This window comes from Clavelina lepadiformis, chromosome 6 (genome assembly GCF_947623445.1).
Source record: "Clavelina lepadiformis chromosome 6, kaClaLepa1.1, whole genome shotgun sequence".
In the NCBI taxonomy this organism is placed as follows: domain Eukaryota; kingdom Metazoa; phylum Chordata; class Ascidiacea; order Aplousobranchia; family Clavelinidae; genus Clavelina; species Clavelina lepadiformis.
In genome coordinates, this window is record NC_135245.1 from 17,726,286 (window position 1) to 17,744,124 (window position 17,839).

General features: G+C 36.7%; 2 protein-coding genes across 7 annotated transcripts in view; both read left to right on the top strand.

Moving 5' to 3' along the window:
* Positions 1 to 1,009: 1,009 nt before the first annotated feature.
* Positions 1,010 to 17,839, top strand: part of LOC143463150 (uncharacterized) — a 34,516-nt gene continuing 17,686 nt past the window's right edge. Inside the window, exons 1-4 of one of the 2 annotated variants that reach the window (XM_076961539.1) lie at positions 1,010 to 1,231; positions 1,306 to 1,451; positions 1,533 to 1,732; positions 2,052 to 2,195. The gene's annotated coding sequence lies outside the window, so the exon portion shown is untranslated. The remainder of the gene's footprint in view (positions 1,232 to 1,305; positions 1,452 to 1,532; positions 1,733 to 2,051; positions 2,196 to 17,839) is intronic. The other variant, XM_076961540.1, reaches the window with a different exon arrangement.
* Positions 5,158 to 15,661, top strand: LOC143463152 (uncharacterized). 5 transcript variants are annotated; one of them, XM_076961544.1, is made up of 16 exons: positions 5,158 to 9,288; positions 9,519 to 9,723; positions 9,849 to 10,099; positions 11,388 to 11,496; positions 11,593 to 11,819; positions 11,900 to 12,042; positions 12,127 to 12,297; positions 12,480 to 12,622; positions 12,737 to 12,839; positions 13,134 to 13,217; positions 13,427 to 13,607; positions 13,761 to 13,853; positions 13,971 to 14,097; positions 14,303 to 14,374; positions 14,677 to 14,863; positions 14,953 to 15,661. In XM_076961544.1, exons 7-15 carry the CDS (start codon positions 12,139 to 12,141, stop codon positions 14,846 to 14,848), a joined length of 1,134 nt encoding a protein of 377 aa, XP_076817659.1. In that variant the 5' UTR covers positions 5,158 to 9,288; positions 9,519 to 9,723; positions 9,849 to 10,099; positions 11,388 to 11,496; positions 11,593 to 11,819; positions 11,900 to 12,042; positions 12,127 to 12,138; the 3' UTR covers positions 14,849 to 14,863; positions 14,953 to 15,661. The 5 variants fall into 5 exon arrangements, with proteins under 5 accessions (XP_076817659.1, XP_076817658.1, XP_076817661.1 ...); XM_076961543.1 differs by having other exon boundaries at positions 11,900 to 12,297; XM_076961546.1 differs by having other exon boundaries at positions 11,657 to 11,819; positions 11,900 to 12,297.

Below are 17,839 nucleotides of genomic sequence, written 5' to 3' on the forward strand. Positions count from 1 at the left end.
AATTTATATCGCTAAGGTTTACTGACAATTGTTTTTAGCCACGTTATTCAAACGAGTCAAATCAAAACAATATTTAAAAAAAAATGTTTACAATAGCCCCAAAAACTGAATGGCGACACTTCGCGGGATTGGCTTTTCGTATTGTAACTTTTTCACATGCTTCGCTGCCCATCGTTTGGGAAGCATTGAAGTGAAACATAGCGAGTTGGCAGGACAATGCCTATTGTCTCGGTCAGTGTATTGGCAAAGTCATCACACTAAGAACTTGTTGATATAGTTTATAACTATAATTCTGATGTAGCCACCAGCCTAGTTGTAACCTCTTGATATCAGAGGTCACTTCCCAATAGGAAGACAATTATAACGCGGCAACGCTGTCTTAAAAACGATGCCACAGTCAAAGCGTCATATTAAAAAAGCTAATAAATTCTTTGGTCCAATACGCATGTGACGTCAATCTGGGTTGGCTTGTTATCGTTTTGGCGATAGTTGGTAGCAGGTTCAGGCTTAGTTGTACATTTGGTGTGGGTGGGAAATTTTGTTTTTGAAATATTTGTCCTAAAATTTTAAGCTCAAAACTTGCTGTAAAGTTTAGGTGGTTTTTATAGAAATTTTTGTAAAGGATTCTGTCTAAAATAAGACTGCAGGTAGTTCCAGCCTAAATCTCGTTGAAAGCCAAAGTTGTAAGGACTAAGGAAACAGATTCTGGGTAGGTTCATGATGTGGTTTTGCGATAGTAGCTTCTTGATTTAATGTACTTGGCATTGAAAAGCCTATCTCTTTAAACTGGGTCATGACCCCTTAAGCCCAAAATGAATTAGCAGTGTAAAACTTTGTTTGTAGGCTTACTCAAGTTGCTAGCTTCTCTGTGGGCTAGCCTACTAGGTACCTGTTGAATGGCAAATTTTCCACAAATAGTGTAGTGTAGGATGATTTTTTGTATATAACGGCGTTTAATTCTTTGTTTATTTTTTGTATTTACAAAAATGGTAGGACAGTTATTGTTTGCAATCTATAATGAAGTGCACGTGATTTTCTGACTGATTGGATGCGTTTTAAAGTTGATACAAACATAAAGCACTAATATTTTATTAAAATGTACGCAAACAAACGATGAAAAAGCTGATAAAAATGTAACAAAGAATATAGTTCGGCTGGCTCCTAACGCGTCTTGTCTTTGCTGGATTGGCGCAATGACCGGTGATGGATACGGTTGCACCAACTTTGACGGGTAAGCGACTAGGCGTTCATAGATTGGCATATATGTTATTGGTACGTAAATTAACTTTACCGCTTGCAAGCAAGTTGCAAGTAAGCGATGCGTGTCCATCCAAATCACTTGAGTGTGGAGCCAGCCGATGTGAACAAAGCAAGAAAGCGGTGCAACCACCATCAATATTGTTTTGGCCATGGTATTTTGAAAAGCTGCCTTTTCTGGCTTTGAGCAATAGGTAGTACAATAGTTGGTTATTTTGTAAGTTTCTACAATTGCTCCGCTTATGTTATGCTGTTTAAACCGCCTTCCTTTGCAGAATTTCCGTCTTCGCCGAGCCACTGGAGTCTTTCTTTTCATTTGAAGTTGCAGATCTAATGCTTGCAACGCCGCCATCCGTGTTGTTGCTGGGAAACCTGATTCTAGAGTCTAGACGAATATCCGATGCACTGCAAGCCATGGCAACTCCGCTACCAAAACCACTGTTTCGACATAAAACTGCAAGATACAATCGAACAGGTATTGTGTTTTCAAAATACCTGCCTTTCGGCTGCGTTTTCGAAAAATGTAGCGTTTGTTTACGCATTCGCCTTTGTTGGTGTTTTCACCTAAACGGATTTTACCCAAAATTCGTTGATTTGAAGTATTTGGCAACGGTCTGATTGCAGAGCGTCTTTGGTTTGTCTTTCAGTACAAGATTTCTTGTTACTTTGTTGTTGTTCCATAAAAGTGGTCGCGATTTACCTTGGCAAACGAAGGAAAACCGTCGACATTTGCTGTTGCGTTGTTTAACAGTATTGTCACAGTTCCAAGATCATCTCCATGATTTTCTATGCAGGCTTTGTACTCAGCAAATAGCCTCGACTGGCACTTGATAGCAAACTTCTTTTGAGAACGTGCTTCCATCACGCTGTTAGTGTCTTCTGTTGAAAAGAGCTTACACTGGCGAAGCTTTTCAAGATGCCGACCAAGGAATCGAAAGGTATGGACGTATCATATCTGACGTGTTATCGGTTGTTCTTGAGTTGACTGCATCTGCTTGGAAAAGCCGTCAAAAAGCTTTGAATCGTTACCAGTTGTGAGAACGTAAACGGCCAACCGATCACCATAGGTAAACACTAAACAGTACCGCGGTACTATAGTACAGATACCCGTACCATCGGTACTTTTGAAAAAAATACCGAATCTCTGTACCGAATTACTTTTTTCAAGAAATTTCAATCGGTCCTGGTACTCGGTACTTTTCACATAATTATTTCAAAATTTTAACAAGTATGTTTCCAAAAGTTCATGTTAATTAATACTTAATACTATAATTTTAGCATATGCTGATCTTTTTTAATCTAGAAAGTCAAGTAAAATTGTAAGCATCACATATGTTTTGACTTGGAGTAACCTTTACCGGGGGCATATATGGCGGCAAAAAGTGCATTTGCAGCAGCATCTTTTACAAAAAAGTACCGATACCGAGTATCTGCAAAGTACCGAACTACTTTTTTAAAATAATACCGAATACCAAACCGTCTGTACATTCTTTGCCAAGTACCGGTACCGTTACAGACGGTACTTTCAAAGTACCGACTGCCCATTTCTGGCCTTCATCTTGTAAATCTATGGTAAGTTTTCTCTAGCTCGCGTTCCATATTACCTACAAACAAAACAGAAATGAATACGATCACTACTATCATATAAAAAACGGCTGCTGTGTCACTAATGAAGCATCAATGTCGGTAAAATACAGACTTTCTGGTAGAACAATTTGTACTGTACCTGGTGGAACACCGAACGGAAAAAATCATGTTATTTTGAAGCCTTGCTGGATTTACGATTTGTTTCCTTACTTTTGAAACCGAAGGTTATTATCTTTTTCTGCGAGGTCATATTTTCATCCAGAACACTAATCACCTGTATTACAGGCTGAGTTGGTTGATTAGATTTCTTCTGAAACGGCATAGTAGTGCATAAACGTACGTTTAAATTTTAACCAATAAATGCGGTTTATAGGTTTACGTATCAGCCAAGTCTCTCCTGCAAATTGATTCCTCCCATTTATTATCTGCTCGGTTTTTATCATATCAGTAGGTGTGTCTTGTCTACATTAGTGCTAGACGTCGTCTTCCGTCGACCTTCCTGCGAGCGCTCCAAAGATAATCTGGCGACTGATAACGCATAAAATCGATTTTGTTTGAGATTCTGGTGGAGTATTATGTAATTATAATCTTGTTTCAGCCTTCATGCGCTTTATCATGTAGCACAAAACTCATAGCTTTTCATTGGGACTAAATTACCTGTCGCTAGTCCAGGATTTTAACCTTATGACGGTGTTTTACCAAGTAAGGATATCTGTGTGCCAGACGCCATCTAACGGTGATTGCAAATTTCCTCTGTTGAACAAACGTTTGAGCTATTTTGGATAAAGATGCCAAATCTTCCGTACAAGTTTCGCTTTCAGTTGGTATGTTCTACTGCAAACATCTTCCACCTTAGACAGCTGGATTAAAAATGTCCCCTATAAGAGCGAAACGAATGTACATTTAGAAATACAAAGATCAGATGGATGGTTGCAACCACTAAACCGGATCAGCTGTGACGGTAGGAGGAGTTTTACTTGACAGTGCTTGACTTGGCTATACGTTCGATAAGTTTCACATAGGTTCCTATATCTCTATAGTTGTGATGCATTTTATCACTTATTAACCCGAGAAAGCTTTCCTTAACTTCGTGTCGTATCGTTTATTTATAGCCATTGACCGTGGGAACAAATAATATGATGCTAAACTCGTTGTAGACCGTTCAGACAATCAATAACTCCAAATACATTGAAACTTTACATCTCGTGGCGTTCCTTGATGACAAGCCAAGAATTTTAATTTTGCAAGTAAAGTGTGGCACATATGGTAAACACAAGCGATTATTTTAGCGAAAGTTGTTCAAGTAAGCAATTGTTAAAAATAAGTGAAAGAGTCAGAATAAAGCTATTTTTAGTTAGCTGAGGTTAAATATCGAAGTTAAAGTTAGATTACAGAAGACAAATTTGGGTAAGTTTTCGCAGTTTCGGTCTTTAAATGTAAATTTCAATTTAGGTTTTGAGAGAATGTAGAAAAGTAGACTAACTTCAAATGCACAATGTTTTTTGTTGATATGGTAGTGACAGCAAAACACAATGAGGATATGTAAGTTATAGTATCATAAAATATGACCAAACAAAAGAACACGCATTGTCTATTTAATTTTCTTGTTTTGGTTAGATTGTTAGAACGAATCGGGCATTAGCATTAGCGGGGCATGTTAGAACGACAATTAAGATGAGCAGCTACAGTGTCCAGTGTACGGCAAAAATCACTGTTGGAAGTTAATTTTAATTTAGACGTGTTGTTTACTCGACACGATTATTTGTAATGTAGATTGTTTATTTGTAGTTACGTGCCACTGATATTGTGCCAATTAGCATTCTTGGTTGTAATTAATTAGTAACTGCTTGATAGTCCGTTTGTCTGATTCCGGAAATATGCATGTTCGTTAACACTAGAATGCGTCAATTGACGCATTTTCAACCTAAGTGCATCTATAACTTTTAAGTGATGCATCGCATAACCGTGATATTTCCTGACTTTTCCTACATTAGTGTTAGGTAACTAACCCATGAATATGAAGTTTTTATTTTACCGGTAGAGATAATTAACGTGGTCACTACCTAGAAGGACGGGGTGCGTCAATTGACGCATTGTTACTTCACAGTACAAAAACCAGTTTTCTTTCTGCTGATAATTACAGGTTTATCGAATTAGGTCACAGCTGCCAACACAGAGGTGTGACAAACGTGTCGACAAACTATGCAAGTCGACTTTTCCGCAAAACAGAGTAGTTTCGTCACAAGCGCAGCCTATCGGAATTTTTGAAGTTTATCGAAGCGTAAGTGTAGTAAGAGTTTCTTAGTTAGATAAATTAGATAAATTCGTCGGCTTGGTGGTTGCTCGTGGCGTGATAGGAGGGCGCAACTTCCCTGTGAAGAGTTTGTGGGGGAGGTCGTGGGGATGTCCGATGTTTTCCCAAACCATGGCAAGAGACAGGTTTCTGGAGCTCATACGATACCTTCGCTTCGATCTGAAGACGGAAAGGCGTAGGAATCTATTGCATGATAAATTTGCACTCGCTTCACAACTTTGGAACAGTTTTATATCAAACTGCCAAAAAGCTTTCATTCCACAGTGGAAGATAACTGTGGATGAGCAACTATTGCCGTGTAAGGCACGCTGCAAGTTCATCCAATATATGGCCCATAAGCCAGACAAGTTTGGTCTAAAGTTCTGGCTGGCAGTTGACGTTGAAAACAAATATTTATTCAACGGTTTTCCTTACGTTGGAAAAGATGACGCAAGGAGCCCCCACGTGAGTGTGCCCACCGACGTTGTACTGAAACTCATGGCTCCGCTTTTTCAAGGAGGTTACAACGTCACTTGCGATAATTTTTTCACCTCACTTGACCTGGCGTTGCGACTTGCGGAAAAGAAGTGCAGCCTCGTAGGGACAACGCGCCAGAACAGGAGAGAAGTCCCGGAAGAGTGCAAGAAGAAAAAGGAGTTGCGTGAAACAGAAGTGTTTAGGCACGACGGCTTGTATTTTCAATGCGATTGCTTTTGTTAATTAAAATGCACAAAGCGGACATGCGATAGAAGTAGTTTTTTCGGAGCAACAGCACACTTTTCTGTACAAAAAACGTTAGATTTGCGCCGTTTTGACCTTTTGCGTCAATTGACGCACTCCGTCCTTCTAGGTATACTAAAATTGCCGTCCTTCTAGTGTTAACAACTGATAGACTAGTTAAGCATCGCAGTACGATAACCAAAATGATGGTCTTCTTGAATATAGTCATATCGTTGGCTAACAAAGAAGCGATTACTGCTTTCAGAACACTTGTCAGCGATAAATTCGATATCACTGCAGAAACTAGACTGAACATGGAGAGCGCATTGTGCGTTGTTGTAACTGTTGACGTAATTCGGAAGTAAATAGAAAGGTGGGTCGCATATAACAACCAAGTCCAAAATATACTACAGCGTTCGTTGATAAATATACCAAATAGAACATTAATAGCATATCAATATCGTCAGATCTGCACAAGAATTCCGTGGGAATAAGGGCTAATAATGACAATTAGCACAATATATCAAAAAATAATTGGCGGCCGCTAGTTAACCGGAAAAATATCGTGCGTTCGAAGCTATTTTTCACAGTTTCTTGTTAACCTAATTTAAATGCTGTAACATAGTAACTTAAACCTGACCTAAATCTACCTTCCAATATCAATCCAACTTCAAATAAATCTTAACCAGGTAAAATCAACTTTTCGCATATCCAGTCGCCTAACCTAACCGCCTATCTTTAACAGTAGGCTGCGTGGCCTACTTACGGTGAAACAATTAGTGCGTTAAGTCTTAGCACCCCATTCGTTAAGGATTAGCCCATAGGAAAGGGAAAAAGGAATGCACGGATTACCCATTCGTATGGGCTAAAATGAATATTTCCATCTCTTAAAATAATTGTTGTAAGGCTAATCGTGTTCGAATGAGGTAATCCATTTGGGCACGTCACATTGCTGGTAGCTGTGTAGAAAACAGACAGCATACGTGAATTTACAGTGACTTCATTGCATCTACAGTGTAATAAATAGTGTCATCCCGCATATAAGCTAGGTTGCTTGGCCTACATAGACCTAAAACAATTGGCGGTAGTTGAAATACAGGACCCTGTATTGGCCTATAGCCTACATAATGTCCTTTGTAATGAAATGACTTATGCCTACAGATTATATAGGTATATATAGTCTAGGCCTATATAGTCAAGGCCTATAGTACAGGCTACCAGTATTCCAGTTTTGCACCGACACACTAAAATGTTTGCAAGAAGGCCTGTAACTAACTTTGAAACACACTTCAGTAGAATATTAAATATTGCATCTATCATGATGATTGTCAGCTAGTGGTGGTAAGCATCCCGGACTGCTGAGTAATTGAGTTTGCAGCTTTTGTCCCCATCATTAAGTATGAACATTCACCGAAAGCTGTCAAGCCCAATATGCGACATTAACGTTTATGAAAAACAATATTGGGTGCTTCCGTGCCTAACTTTGCAATTTGGGTGACATCTATCTCACCGACTGCCAGTTACCCATTGTGGAATGCGTGGCAACTACACAATCAAGGTTTTTGAAGACTATCCTTGCTGCACCTGAATATTTCACATGTAGACACTACCTCTTGCAAACACAGGCCACAGTTTCTAGATTTTGCCAACCAAATTGCAAAGTGCACCCCACCCCACCCCTACTCATCCTCCACCTAGTCATTCTAGTTTCAGCCATCTTGCACTTCTAAGATCTCGTTGAAAGGTGCAATGATTTTCAGTGTGGTCAGATTCTAAATTCAGAAAAAAACTACAACCGTACATGCCTAGTCGGTTACAGCTTACGCTATTTGTATTTTGCTAGTCTACTTCAGCAGCCGGCGGCTCTTGAAATAAATACTTATTTCACTAGGTGCCAGTTGCCGAAGTAAGAAAATACAAATATGAAAAATGGCAGTTTGGCTAGTCTGTCACGTGGAAGGTTTGCTTCTCAGTATTTACGGTTCACAGTTGGGTAGTTGTGAATATAACATTGATTGCATGCATTGTAATTTTTCAACTTAACGGTTACAGCGTTAGACAGAATAATCAACTTTTTCGTTACAGAATCACAACCTTTATCTTTGCGCAGCGTGACTAGAGTTTAGTAACTGAACTTGTTTTTGTCTAAGTTTCAACTTTTTTATTTGAATTTCTTATATTGTATTTCTCGAATTTGAAACTGTAGAGTGAATTTGAAATAGCTAACTACGAGCGGTAGCAAGCTGAGCCAGATGCTTTAACTGCTACATCTTTGAGCTGGCATTTTGTGCAGGAGCTAATTTATAAGTACTAACTGTTTGAAAATCAAGGTCTTCCACACATACAGACTTTTGTTACCGGCACAGGATTTCAAGGGCTAGATTAAACATCATGAGTCAGCAGGTTGAGCTCCTGTGAGTCTTGCAAAGTTCATTCTCAAGGCCCTGTGTACCCAATTGTAATGAAATGAACCTTGTAAATATTTGCTGGTTACCGTAGTAGAAAGTGTGGTGTAAGTCTTAACTTACCTTAAATTGCTTAAATTTAATTTAAAATGTTAGAATTCCATGTTACTTACTTCATAAGCAGATAAAATTTTACTCAATTTTTATTATATATTGTTGGTCTACATGAGCAGATCTTAACCAATGGGCTATTACTAACCTATGCAATCCTTTTATGAACAGAAATTATTTTCACGAAAAAGTTTTCTTGTTTATGAGTATATATTGTAGGCTACTGCCACTGGCTAAACAGACCCAAAAAGATGTGGATGACTCACATCTCACTGATTAGAACTTTCAAGTATTAAATATATTGCTGAGCTATGTATACCTTGTGTTTGTGGCATATATCATATCAAATTGTCTGGGCAAGCAAGTCGCTGCAATGGTATGCAGGTATCATAAACAATAGACTACACTATGGTATGTACCTCCATGTTAATGCCTTGTTTATTCGTATCACCGGTAAGTTTGGTAATTTATACATACAGTACTTGAAAAACTCGCTAATATAGTTACATTAAATAATAATTATAATCTGCAACACTGTATTGTAAATTATGAATCATGACATAGGATCATAATTTTTTCTTAACTGAGACGGCTATTGAGACCAGGTATTCTCAACTTTTGTGCAATCATATGCAGTATATTTTATATATACATTTAAATGTATTCTTTTTAGCTTTATTTTCAGATATAGGCTTCCCAGCTGATTCAAATTACACTACAAAATCTAACTGAGTTAGTAGTGATCTAACTTTGAAATGAATATTGCACACTCTTACATAACCCCTCCCTCTTTGTAGGATTGAATTTATTGTTGTTATTGTTAGACAAAAATATCTATAGGACAAAAATTTGCCTGTATGTTTACTGCAAATGGAAACTTGACCTAGGTGTCAAGAAATGGGAAAATTAAAAGGAGTAAGTACGTTTACTATATTTTACTATGTTTTTTACGTTTTTTATCTAACGTCTGTTTAAATGGGATAGCTAATAAGATAGTAATTAGTTTCTTTTCATACCAATTTCAAGCATTGATACCAAGAATTTGTTAATCTAAATCAGGGTAGTCCTGTTATTTTTTCTGCATGGGGCAGCAATAATAGTGGTTAGAGTAATGAATATATTGATATATCTTTTCCATTGCATAGGGAATTACAAAAGCTAAGTTTCGATATTGGGTAAAAGAACCCAAAAAAAGAAAACGACCCGTTTCCCTCTTTGGCAAAACATTTGGTCCAGCGTTGAAACCCAATGCAAACAGTCACATAGTTACAAGAGGTTTTGTGGAAGGTGATCTAACTGCTACAAATCCTGAAATACCAAGCACTAATAATGTTAACAGTTCTTGTGGAGGTGAATGAAAGAAATAATATAAGGAGATTTACAATATATTTCACATTTTTATGCTATATTTTTTCTGAAAATAATCACTTAACATTCATATTGAATACTGCATTTTAATTTTCATGTTATCACAGAGTTGGAAGAAAATTTAAATTACAAAATCAGAAGAGAGAAGCTGTCTTCAGATTGGCGATTAGTTGAAGAAAAGTTGTTTAAGTTGTCCATAACCCTCTATTCTCCTGAGCGACGCACTTGCTGTGTATGCTTTGAAGAAGTTGCCAACATAATTTGTTGTGGAGATTGTGGGCCAAATGTATATTACTGTCGTTAGTGCTGGGATAACTGTCATTCTTTTGTTTGGTATCATTTGCCAGACATATGGATGGTAATTAATAATTATATACAAATATCTTTATTTTTGTAAAGGTTATTCACAAAAAGACCACTCATTTATCTGGATATAAAAGGCCATTAATGTTTGTAAACATTTTAGTGCTGTAGGCAGTCTTAAGAAATGTTTATTAATTTGTCTGTTGATAATCAACAATAATTATTTCAAATGTATATATATAATAAGTTAAATACATTCGTCTACATAAAATAATTTATCATACCTTTAGTTAATTATCACAAGAAAAAGTTGTCCCTGGCAGAATATTAGAGGAAAAGAAACAGTAGCTTACATTTCTTTAAACTGGTCTAGACAACAATGTCATAGTTGCTTTTTGTGCAGTAGAATGTAAAAACTGTTTGGGTTAATACTGTAAACCAAATATCTTTGCAATTATTCCTACATTTTTACCGGAATGTATCGAATAATGTTGAACTTAGATCTCTGTTTACAATATTGTTGAAAACATTTTCACAGCTGAGAAATACAAAATGTGTCAAAAATGTATCTGAAGTATAAAAAGTAAAAGACAATACTGGTGCCATATGTATGACACATTTTATTTCATGGCCTTCAAAAGATTCCCCTCCAACACATTTTTCAAAGCCCTTCCATTATACCACTACTACTTACTAATAACACTTTTTTAAATGCTCAAACATCTCCAGGTCTCTGCCACATCAGTAATAGCAAGACTGGCAGCTGGAGAATGATGTTTGTGCTTGTTCTTTTTTTAGCTGTAAGTTGTTTCAAATCGCTCAATGTCATCAATTATCAATGATAGGCAGTTATTCAGACAAATCTGGAACAAAAAAATCTGTGCAACAAAGTGAAGCATCCAGGCATGATGAAATTATAGAATTAAAGTGGTGAAGGAGATTTTAAGTTAAGCATATATTTAGGGAAAACGTGTTGCAGTTCTTCGTTAAAGTTTAGCTGCTTCTGCTCACAATGTATTACAGAAGACAGTTGGAGTAAGATAAGGTTGTAAATGAAATTTTGAGACAGCCTAGATATTTCAGTGTAGAAGCCATGTTACACGAAACCAAAAAAAATGTGTTGTTGTGGTATTTGACCACATAGGAAAACAAAATTAAGCGGTAAGCTTCTACCCATGTTAAAATCATTGATTAAAATAGACTTAATTTTTTTATAGAACTATTCCTGTATTTCTTGTGTATGTACCAATATCACTTAGTTAAAATATCCAAACATTCTCTTGCAATTTTAGTCAACATATTACTTGTAACACATTGTTAATGGTATTATTTACACTTTACAGGGTAACGTGTTTTGCAAAATGGTCACTCCGGTACGACTTTTGAAGAGATTTGATGGTCATGAATGTCAGTCAGGTTACACTCGACACATTACAGTGGTTGATTACAAAGGTATAATTTTTTTTATTCCTTTACATTTATTATAAATCATCTCTGCCATTCTTTCATCCATTGTTTTCTTGTTCATTGGCAAAGTTTGCATTTTAGGTTTTGAAAATGTGCTTTCTGTACAATTTTACTATTGTGAGAGTGAGACTGAAACTCTGTTAAGATTAAATCTGTGGACCTGTTCGCCCAAAAAGCCTAAACTAGCAGTATCCATTGACCTATTGGAATACTTTCGAGCCTTGTGTCTCAAAAAACATCTTTCCACTGAAGGATTTTGCCATGCTCTTGAAAATAGAATTTTGCGAGTACCTGGATATACAGCAGGGGTTAGCACTTTTTAGTGTTTTGTATTTCTTAGAAAATCCGAAACAACCTGTGGATGTTTCTTGTTTTTTTTTTGTTTTAGGTAAAGTCTTTGTCAAGAGTTTTGCTACAAGAAGTGGTTGAGGCATATAGACACCATGTCTATAAGCTGCAACATCTGCATGGTTTGGTCTCTTCTGATGATATACAGTAGATACGGGTACCCTGTGTCCAGCATGTGAAGGGGTAAAGCTAAGAAGTGTGATTGAAAGTTCCCAGGCCTCTGTGATCGAGTGTAAATGCTTGGCTTTAACTGCGTTTTGTTGGTAGAATCCTGAAGGTATGCGGACATATTGCTTAGATGCAAATTTTGGTTTGGTGAGAAGAATTTTGTCCGGGAGTAAAAGCTGTGATCCTCACCACAAACAATCTTTTTTTTTAAACCAAAACGAAGTCGACAGCTTTGTAGACACCTATGATGAAAACAAATATGGCTCGGCTGTAAGTTATTTCTTAACAGTATGTACCAAAATGCATTAAAAATATTAAATCAAGTACATAACTTCAACAATTGATTTCCAATCATATTGTTATGGTCCTATTATACATTTCAAGGAATTTCATGCATATTTATAAGAATAAATTCTGCATACTTATGCATTAATTAAAATCATTATTTTCAGTCCAAAATTTGCAATGACTTTCAAGCAGGCAGCATCATTACATCGAAATCTAAAAGCAGTAAACTGGCTATCAAAGGTGTATTTGGTGTTTGTTGTAAACATGAGTTTCCGACAATGTTTTTTGACTTAAAACATGGTGAAAGGTAAAGTGTACATTCTTGCTTTAGTTGTTTTGTGGAAGGTGTATTACTACGGTATATGTAGTATTTGTGTATTAGTATTTGTAAACAATGTTTTTAAAACTGATTCTGTTGCAGGCTAGCATATGCAGTTTTAGCTATTGAAAAACTTCTGGAAAGAAATGAAAATAAAATAAGAGTTTTCTATGACATAGCTTGCAAACTGAAAGGTCATCTTCAGGTATACCTTTAAGAATTTACACATGATATTGTGTTAGTATGGCAACATTGATATACGTTTAAATTATAGGTATACAACCCATTTTTCGAAACATATTTTATTTGTAAGCAATCTACTCCTGGGTCATTGATTGCATGTCATTAGTGTTCTTAATGTTAGTGCATACTGCAAACGATGCTGTATGTGCAAGTTAGTTAATCATTTTTGCTTACATAAAATATTGCATTTATGTTTAAATAATAATTAAGATTTTGTGATTTTCTTTCTGGATTCCAGTATGATTTCATTATTTAGGTCCGAAAAATCTTTGCAATTCTTAATAAAATAGCATTTGCAGTACCTGTTTTTCATTCATATGGCCATATTTTCTCTTGTCAGGTAAACATGATATTTTATACCTATATATTGTACAACTGTTAGGTCAAAGTCTTTTAGTTTTATTACACTGAGCACAAGAAATTCACCGAAAATATTAAGGTCTAATTTTGAAAAACTTGTTGTCTGTATGACAAAATCTTTATATAATGATGTATTCAAGTGTAATGAGATAATTATCTCTCAGTTTTTTTGTTCTGTTTAAAATTTAGAAACAATTCAACCCGAGGTTCCTGGATGGGTTTGGACTTACGGATGGTGAAACTGTGGAGCGATTATGGGCATACCTTCGTGGATTTAACAAAATCTCAAAAGAGATGAAACCGGAACATCGTACTGATTTGCTTACCGGTGGCTTGATTCATTATGGGCGCAAGATCAAAAAAAATTTGGGTAAGCCTTGTTTGTGATTTGGTCCAGATTGACTTAAGATATCTTCACACAATTAAGTAAACTTGCATGATTTAGGTTTTCTTTTTCTTCAGCTTTCAAACATGCACTAAATAACTAAAATAAATATGACAAGCTTTAAGCTCTGTTTCAAAGGTTGTACATTGATGAACAAGCTGAAGAGAGCTAGCTGCAAAATGGAATTGGCCAAGAGTGAATTAGAAGCTATGGCAGCTTCTTACCCTGGTGGTATGTATGGTTATGTGTCTTTGTATATTTGTATTTGTATCATCTATTTGAATTATTATATTCCTTGTTATTTATTTTCAGAAATGAGAGTATAACATTATACAATAAACCTTACAGGAACATTAACACAACATCAAGTAAAAGCAATAGCTCTGCAACCAGAGCCGTGTTCTTCTGCAGAAATGGCATCTTTTTCTTGGGTAGAAGAATACTCACTTAAACTTCAAGAATACTATTGGTTGAAGTGAGTTGACTAAATGTTTTCTGAATGATACATTTTTCAATACAATTTTGTGGTGTATAAAATTCATGTTAGTTACTGTTTGTGGGTTGTATTGCAAAAGTAAAAATTGCGAAACTGTTGAACATACAAATTTAAGTACTGAATCCTTTAGGAATAGAATTTTGTATAATTGTATAGGAAACTATATAATTTTGTTAATTTGTAGAGAAGAAGTTGAAGATTTGACAAAGGAAATAACGTCTGAAATACTTTCTGGAAAAGTTGACCAAATTGCTAAGTAAGCTGAAGGACATATCAATGTTAAATTGAGTTACTACAATAATTCCCCAGACATAAACGAATATTGTTACTTCCCACTGCTGCAACATCAAAAACCATTAGAAAAGCTTATAAAACAGTAACAACAGTGTATCCACCCAATTTACTGTGATAAAGTTAAAACCCACACAATGATGGTGAAAATACAGTATATGGGAGTTCAATTGCCAAGAGTATTGTTTGCCAGGACATGATATATGCTTTCTTCATCGATGTATTGCATGTTCTTCTATTTTACATATTGTATGCGTTGTTTTGTAGACTTGACAGTCATCTCTCCAAAGTTGAAGTAGAAAACGGCATATTGATTCGTTGGGATGTAAAAGATGATATGATGCTTAAATATTTGTCAAGTGCTGTGAAGAAAAAAAGAGCAGAAATTTTGGAGAACATTTATAAATTAAATATCGAAAAAATTTTTTATCTACTTTGATTCAAAAATACCCAGGTAATTTGTGCATGCACTATGCATGGGGTTACATTATCGATAAAGCTACCGTTCTGTTATTTTCAAGTTTGTACATGATGATTTTTCAGCTGGTCAAACAATTGTTCAACGACTAGTGCGAAGCATCAGGAAGGTTAACAACAACATTCGTCATCAGATTACTATGTATATTAAATACCAGAATGTTCCACAAAATGAAATGAAAAGCATAACTTTTGAGATGGTTGTCGGGTCTGGACCAGTTCAAAACGTACCTGGTTTTATTGAAAAAAAAAATCAAGGAACAACATTGCATTCGGGAAAGGTGCAAAGAAGAAATGTTTCATTTAAAAGAAGATATGACAAGTGTGATGAACTGCTATCAAAAGCAAATAAACATAGTGTCTAATCTTGTAAAAGGCTGTGAGGTTGTGGAACCATATGTGGTTACCCATCAGTTGCAAGCAGAGATCGAACTTCTTTCTTTCATAAATGACATTAAGGGCACAGTACCTTTCAAGCAAATACACCTCTGCTCAATGAGAAGCTAGGCACTTCCGATATGGCAAAATTGGACCCAATGGAGAAAGAAGATGATGAAAGTGAATCACCAATAAATTTATCGGAGCTTCAACACATTTTAACTGAATTTGGCTCGGAAAGCGAAGGTTCAGATAACGAAGATGAAGCTTAAACTAATTAGTTTTAACCCGTGTCCTTGAGTCAGTTATGCCACAAAATTGCGTTTAACTGCATTTGTTTCCATTTTTTTGTACGCATTTCAGTTATTAAACGTTCATTACATATATATGCTTGCCATATGTTTGTTTTGCCTCAGAAACGTTTCCTAGGCAGTAGGCAGTCTATCAAATATTTCGCCTTTAATTGTCGGAAAGGAAGAGTACGATGATTGCAAAAAGGAGCAATGCACGTCGACATAAAACGTGGAAAGACCTTGACCCTTTGTGGTGCTATAACGGTGAAAGGTTAACGACGGCTACCCAACACACCAAGCGTTTCACGGTGATACTGTACCAAATAAGATTTTAGGAAACTTACAGAACGTGCTCGTTGTTGATAGACACATGGACGGTTAAAATAGAACTCGGTTATAAGAAACAGCATTTTAGGGATTAAGACCCCGCTTCTGTTGCCAGAACACATCAAACCCTCAGAATTCAAGCATTCTCCAATTTCGATGAAACTGTCCAGTAAATGAGCATGCAAAATTTAGTACACTCTGTATTTTGTCACTCTTTCGCTGTAAGCTTACTTGTTTAACTTTCAATTATAAACGTGCGTGGGATCAACAAACTTCTTATTAGTCTATACTTTTGCTGGCCAAAGCAACAATGTTACCGGTATAACTTTTTTTAATTAGATACAGGCTAAGGCATGTAATAATTGGCGTTGATTTCTTTAATGAATGAAAAATGCACAATTGTTCTTAAAACAGTCCGCACAAAAAATGAATTTCTTTTTTAAATTGTTGCGATTAACCATGCCTAATTTGTTTATTCTATATTTCAATGCTGTTTTATTCTCTTAGAGCTACAATCATGGAAAATTTTCATTTCCGTTTCAAAATCTTCACCTAGTAAATAACAAAAAAAGTAGTATTTGTCGTCGTGTGATCCAGTTGTTATTCAGCCCATCAAGCTGAATGGAAAAGAGTGGAAGCACAGGAGGTTGGATGCCGGCAACTTGCTGACCGCAAGGAAGAGAAGGTTTTCCAATGATGTGGGACCCAGACATCCAGTACGTTAAACATCGTAGTATGCAAAATATCGTTTATGACAATGTGTACTTGGTGGTTGTGTGATGCGACACCAGACACAAGTGCAGTAAGCTACTCAGCGATGGAGTAGAGTAAAACCATCGCTTCTTTACGGAGAGTAGCAGCCTAGTGCCCGAGCCAAAGTTATCATTTATCTTTTCAAGGCGATCCGGGATATTCGTTTCTTGCGTAGTGACTCAAGTTGTCGACAAAACGTGAGCCAACTGTTCGAGTTCGACAAAACGTGAGCGAACTGTTATTCCGACTTATTTGGGGACTGGACAGAAGAGCGCGTAGATGTTTAAGAAGGAGTGCCATCGATCCTTGTGGGATCCCGTCTTTAAGGCGTCATAGCTTGTTTCGCTTATTGTGACCTGGGGTGAAGATACTTCTCCGTTTGTAAACTAGCACCATGGTTATACGGATTATGTACCTGTTTTGTCTGGGAGTACACGCAGCGGCTTGCAGGCAAAGCTTCGGTGGCATACTGTATCATAGGCAGCTGTAAGTTTATGAAGTACAGCACCAGCCTTTTTGTTAATCCCGAAGCTTTTCGCGATGTTCTGGGTCATAAAGGTGACCTGGAATTCAGCCAGGGGAGAAGTTGTCGATTATGGGTTCGACGCAGGGGTAGACCAAGCGTTTGCGGACTTTCAAGAGGACACACAAAAGAGATAGGGGCAACAACTCTTCGGGCCCTAAATCACGATGTTAAAAGCTCTTGAAATTTTGTGACCCAGAACCTTGCTTGGCTTTGTTTGATGGAGCACAGCAGCGAAGTCATTTTGAGAGAAATGGCCAGAGATGTTTTCGCTATCAGGGGTTTCTAACCTCTAAAGGTCAGACACTTCTTTTCCAACAAGTTTGGTCCCTCTTTTCGTGTATTCCGTATTCAGTCAGTTGTGTGGCGAATGTGTTGGATGAGAAAAAGCGCGGGCGTATTGAGTAAGCTGACCGGCCAGCGAAATTGTTCAAGACATTGTGAGCAGTATTGATAGTATTGAGTTTATAGATCTGTCCACAGCGCTAACTTCTTGGGATTGGGTCTCTGCAAGACCGAAGGGGCTGCTTTACTAGAAGCGGTAGATCTACAGCGTCAAGAGAAAAGAACGGTGGTAAAGGACGTGACGTGGTGTGTCACTAAGTTTTAAAGTTATAATTGCTGAAGCGATTCAATAAATAATAACAATAGGTTGTAAGTCTTGCCAAGGTTCCTCTTT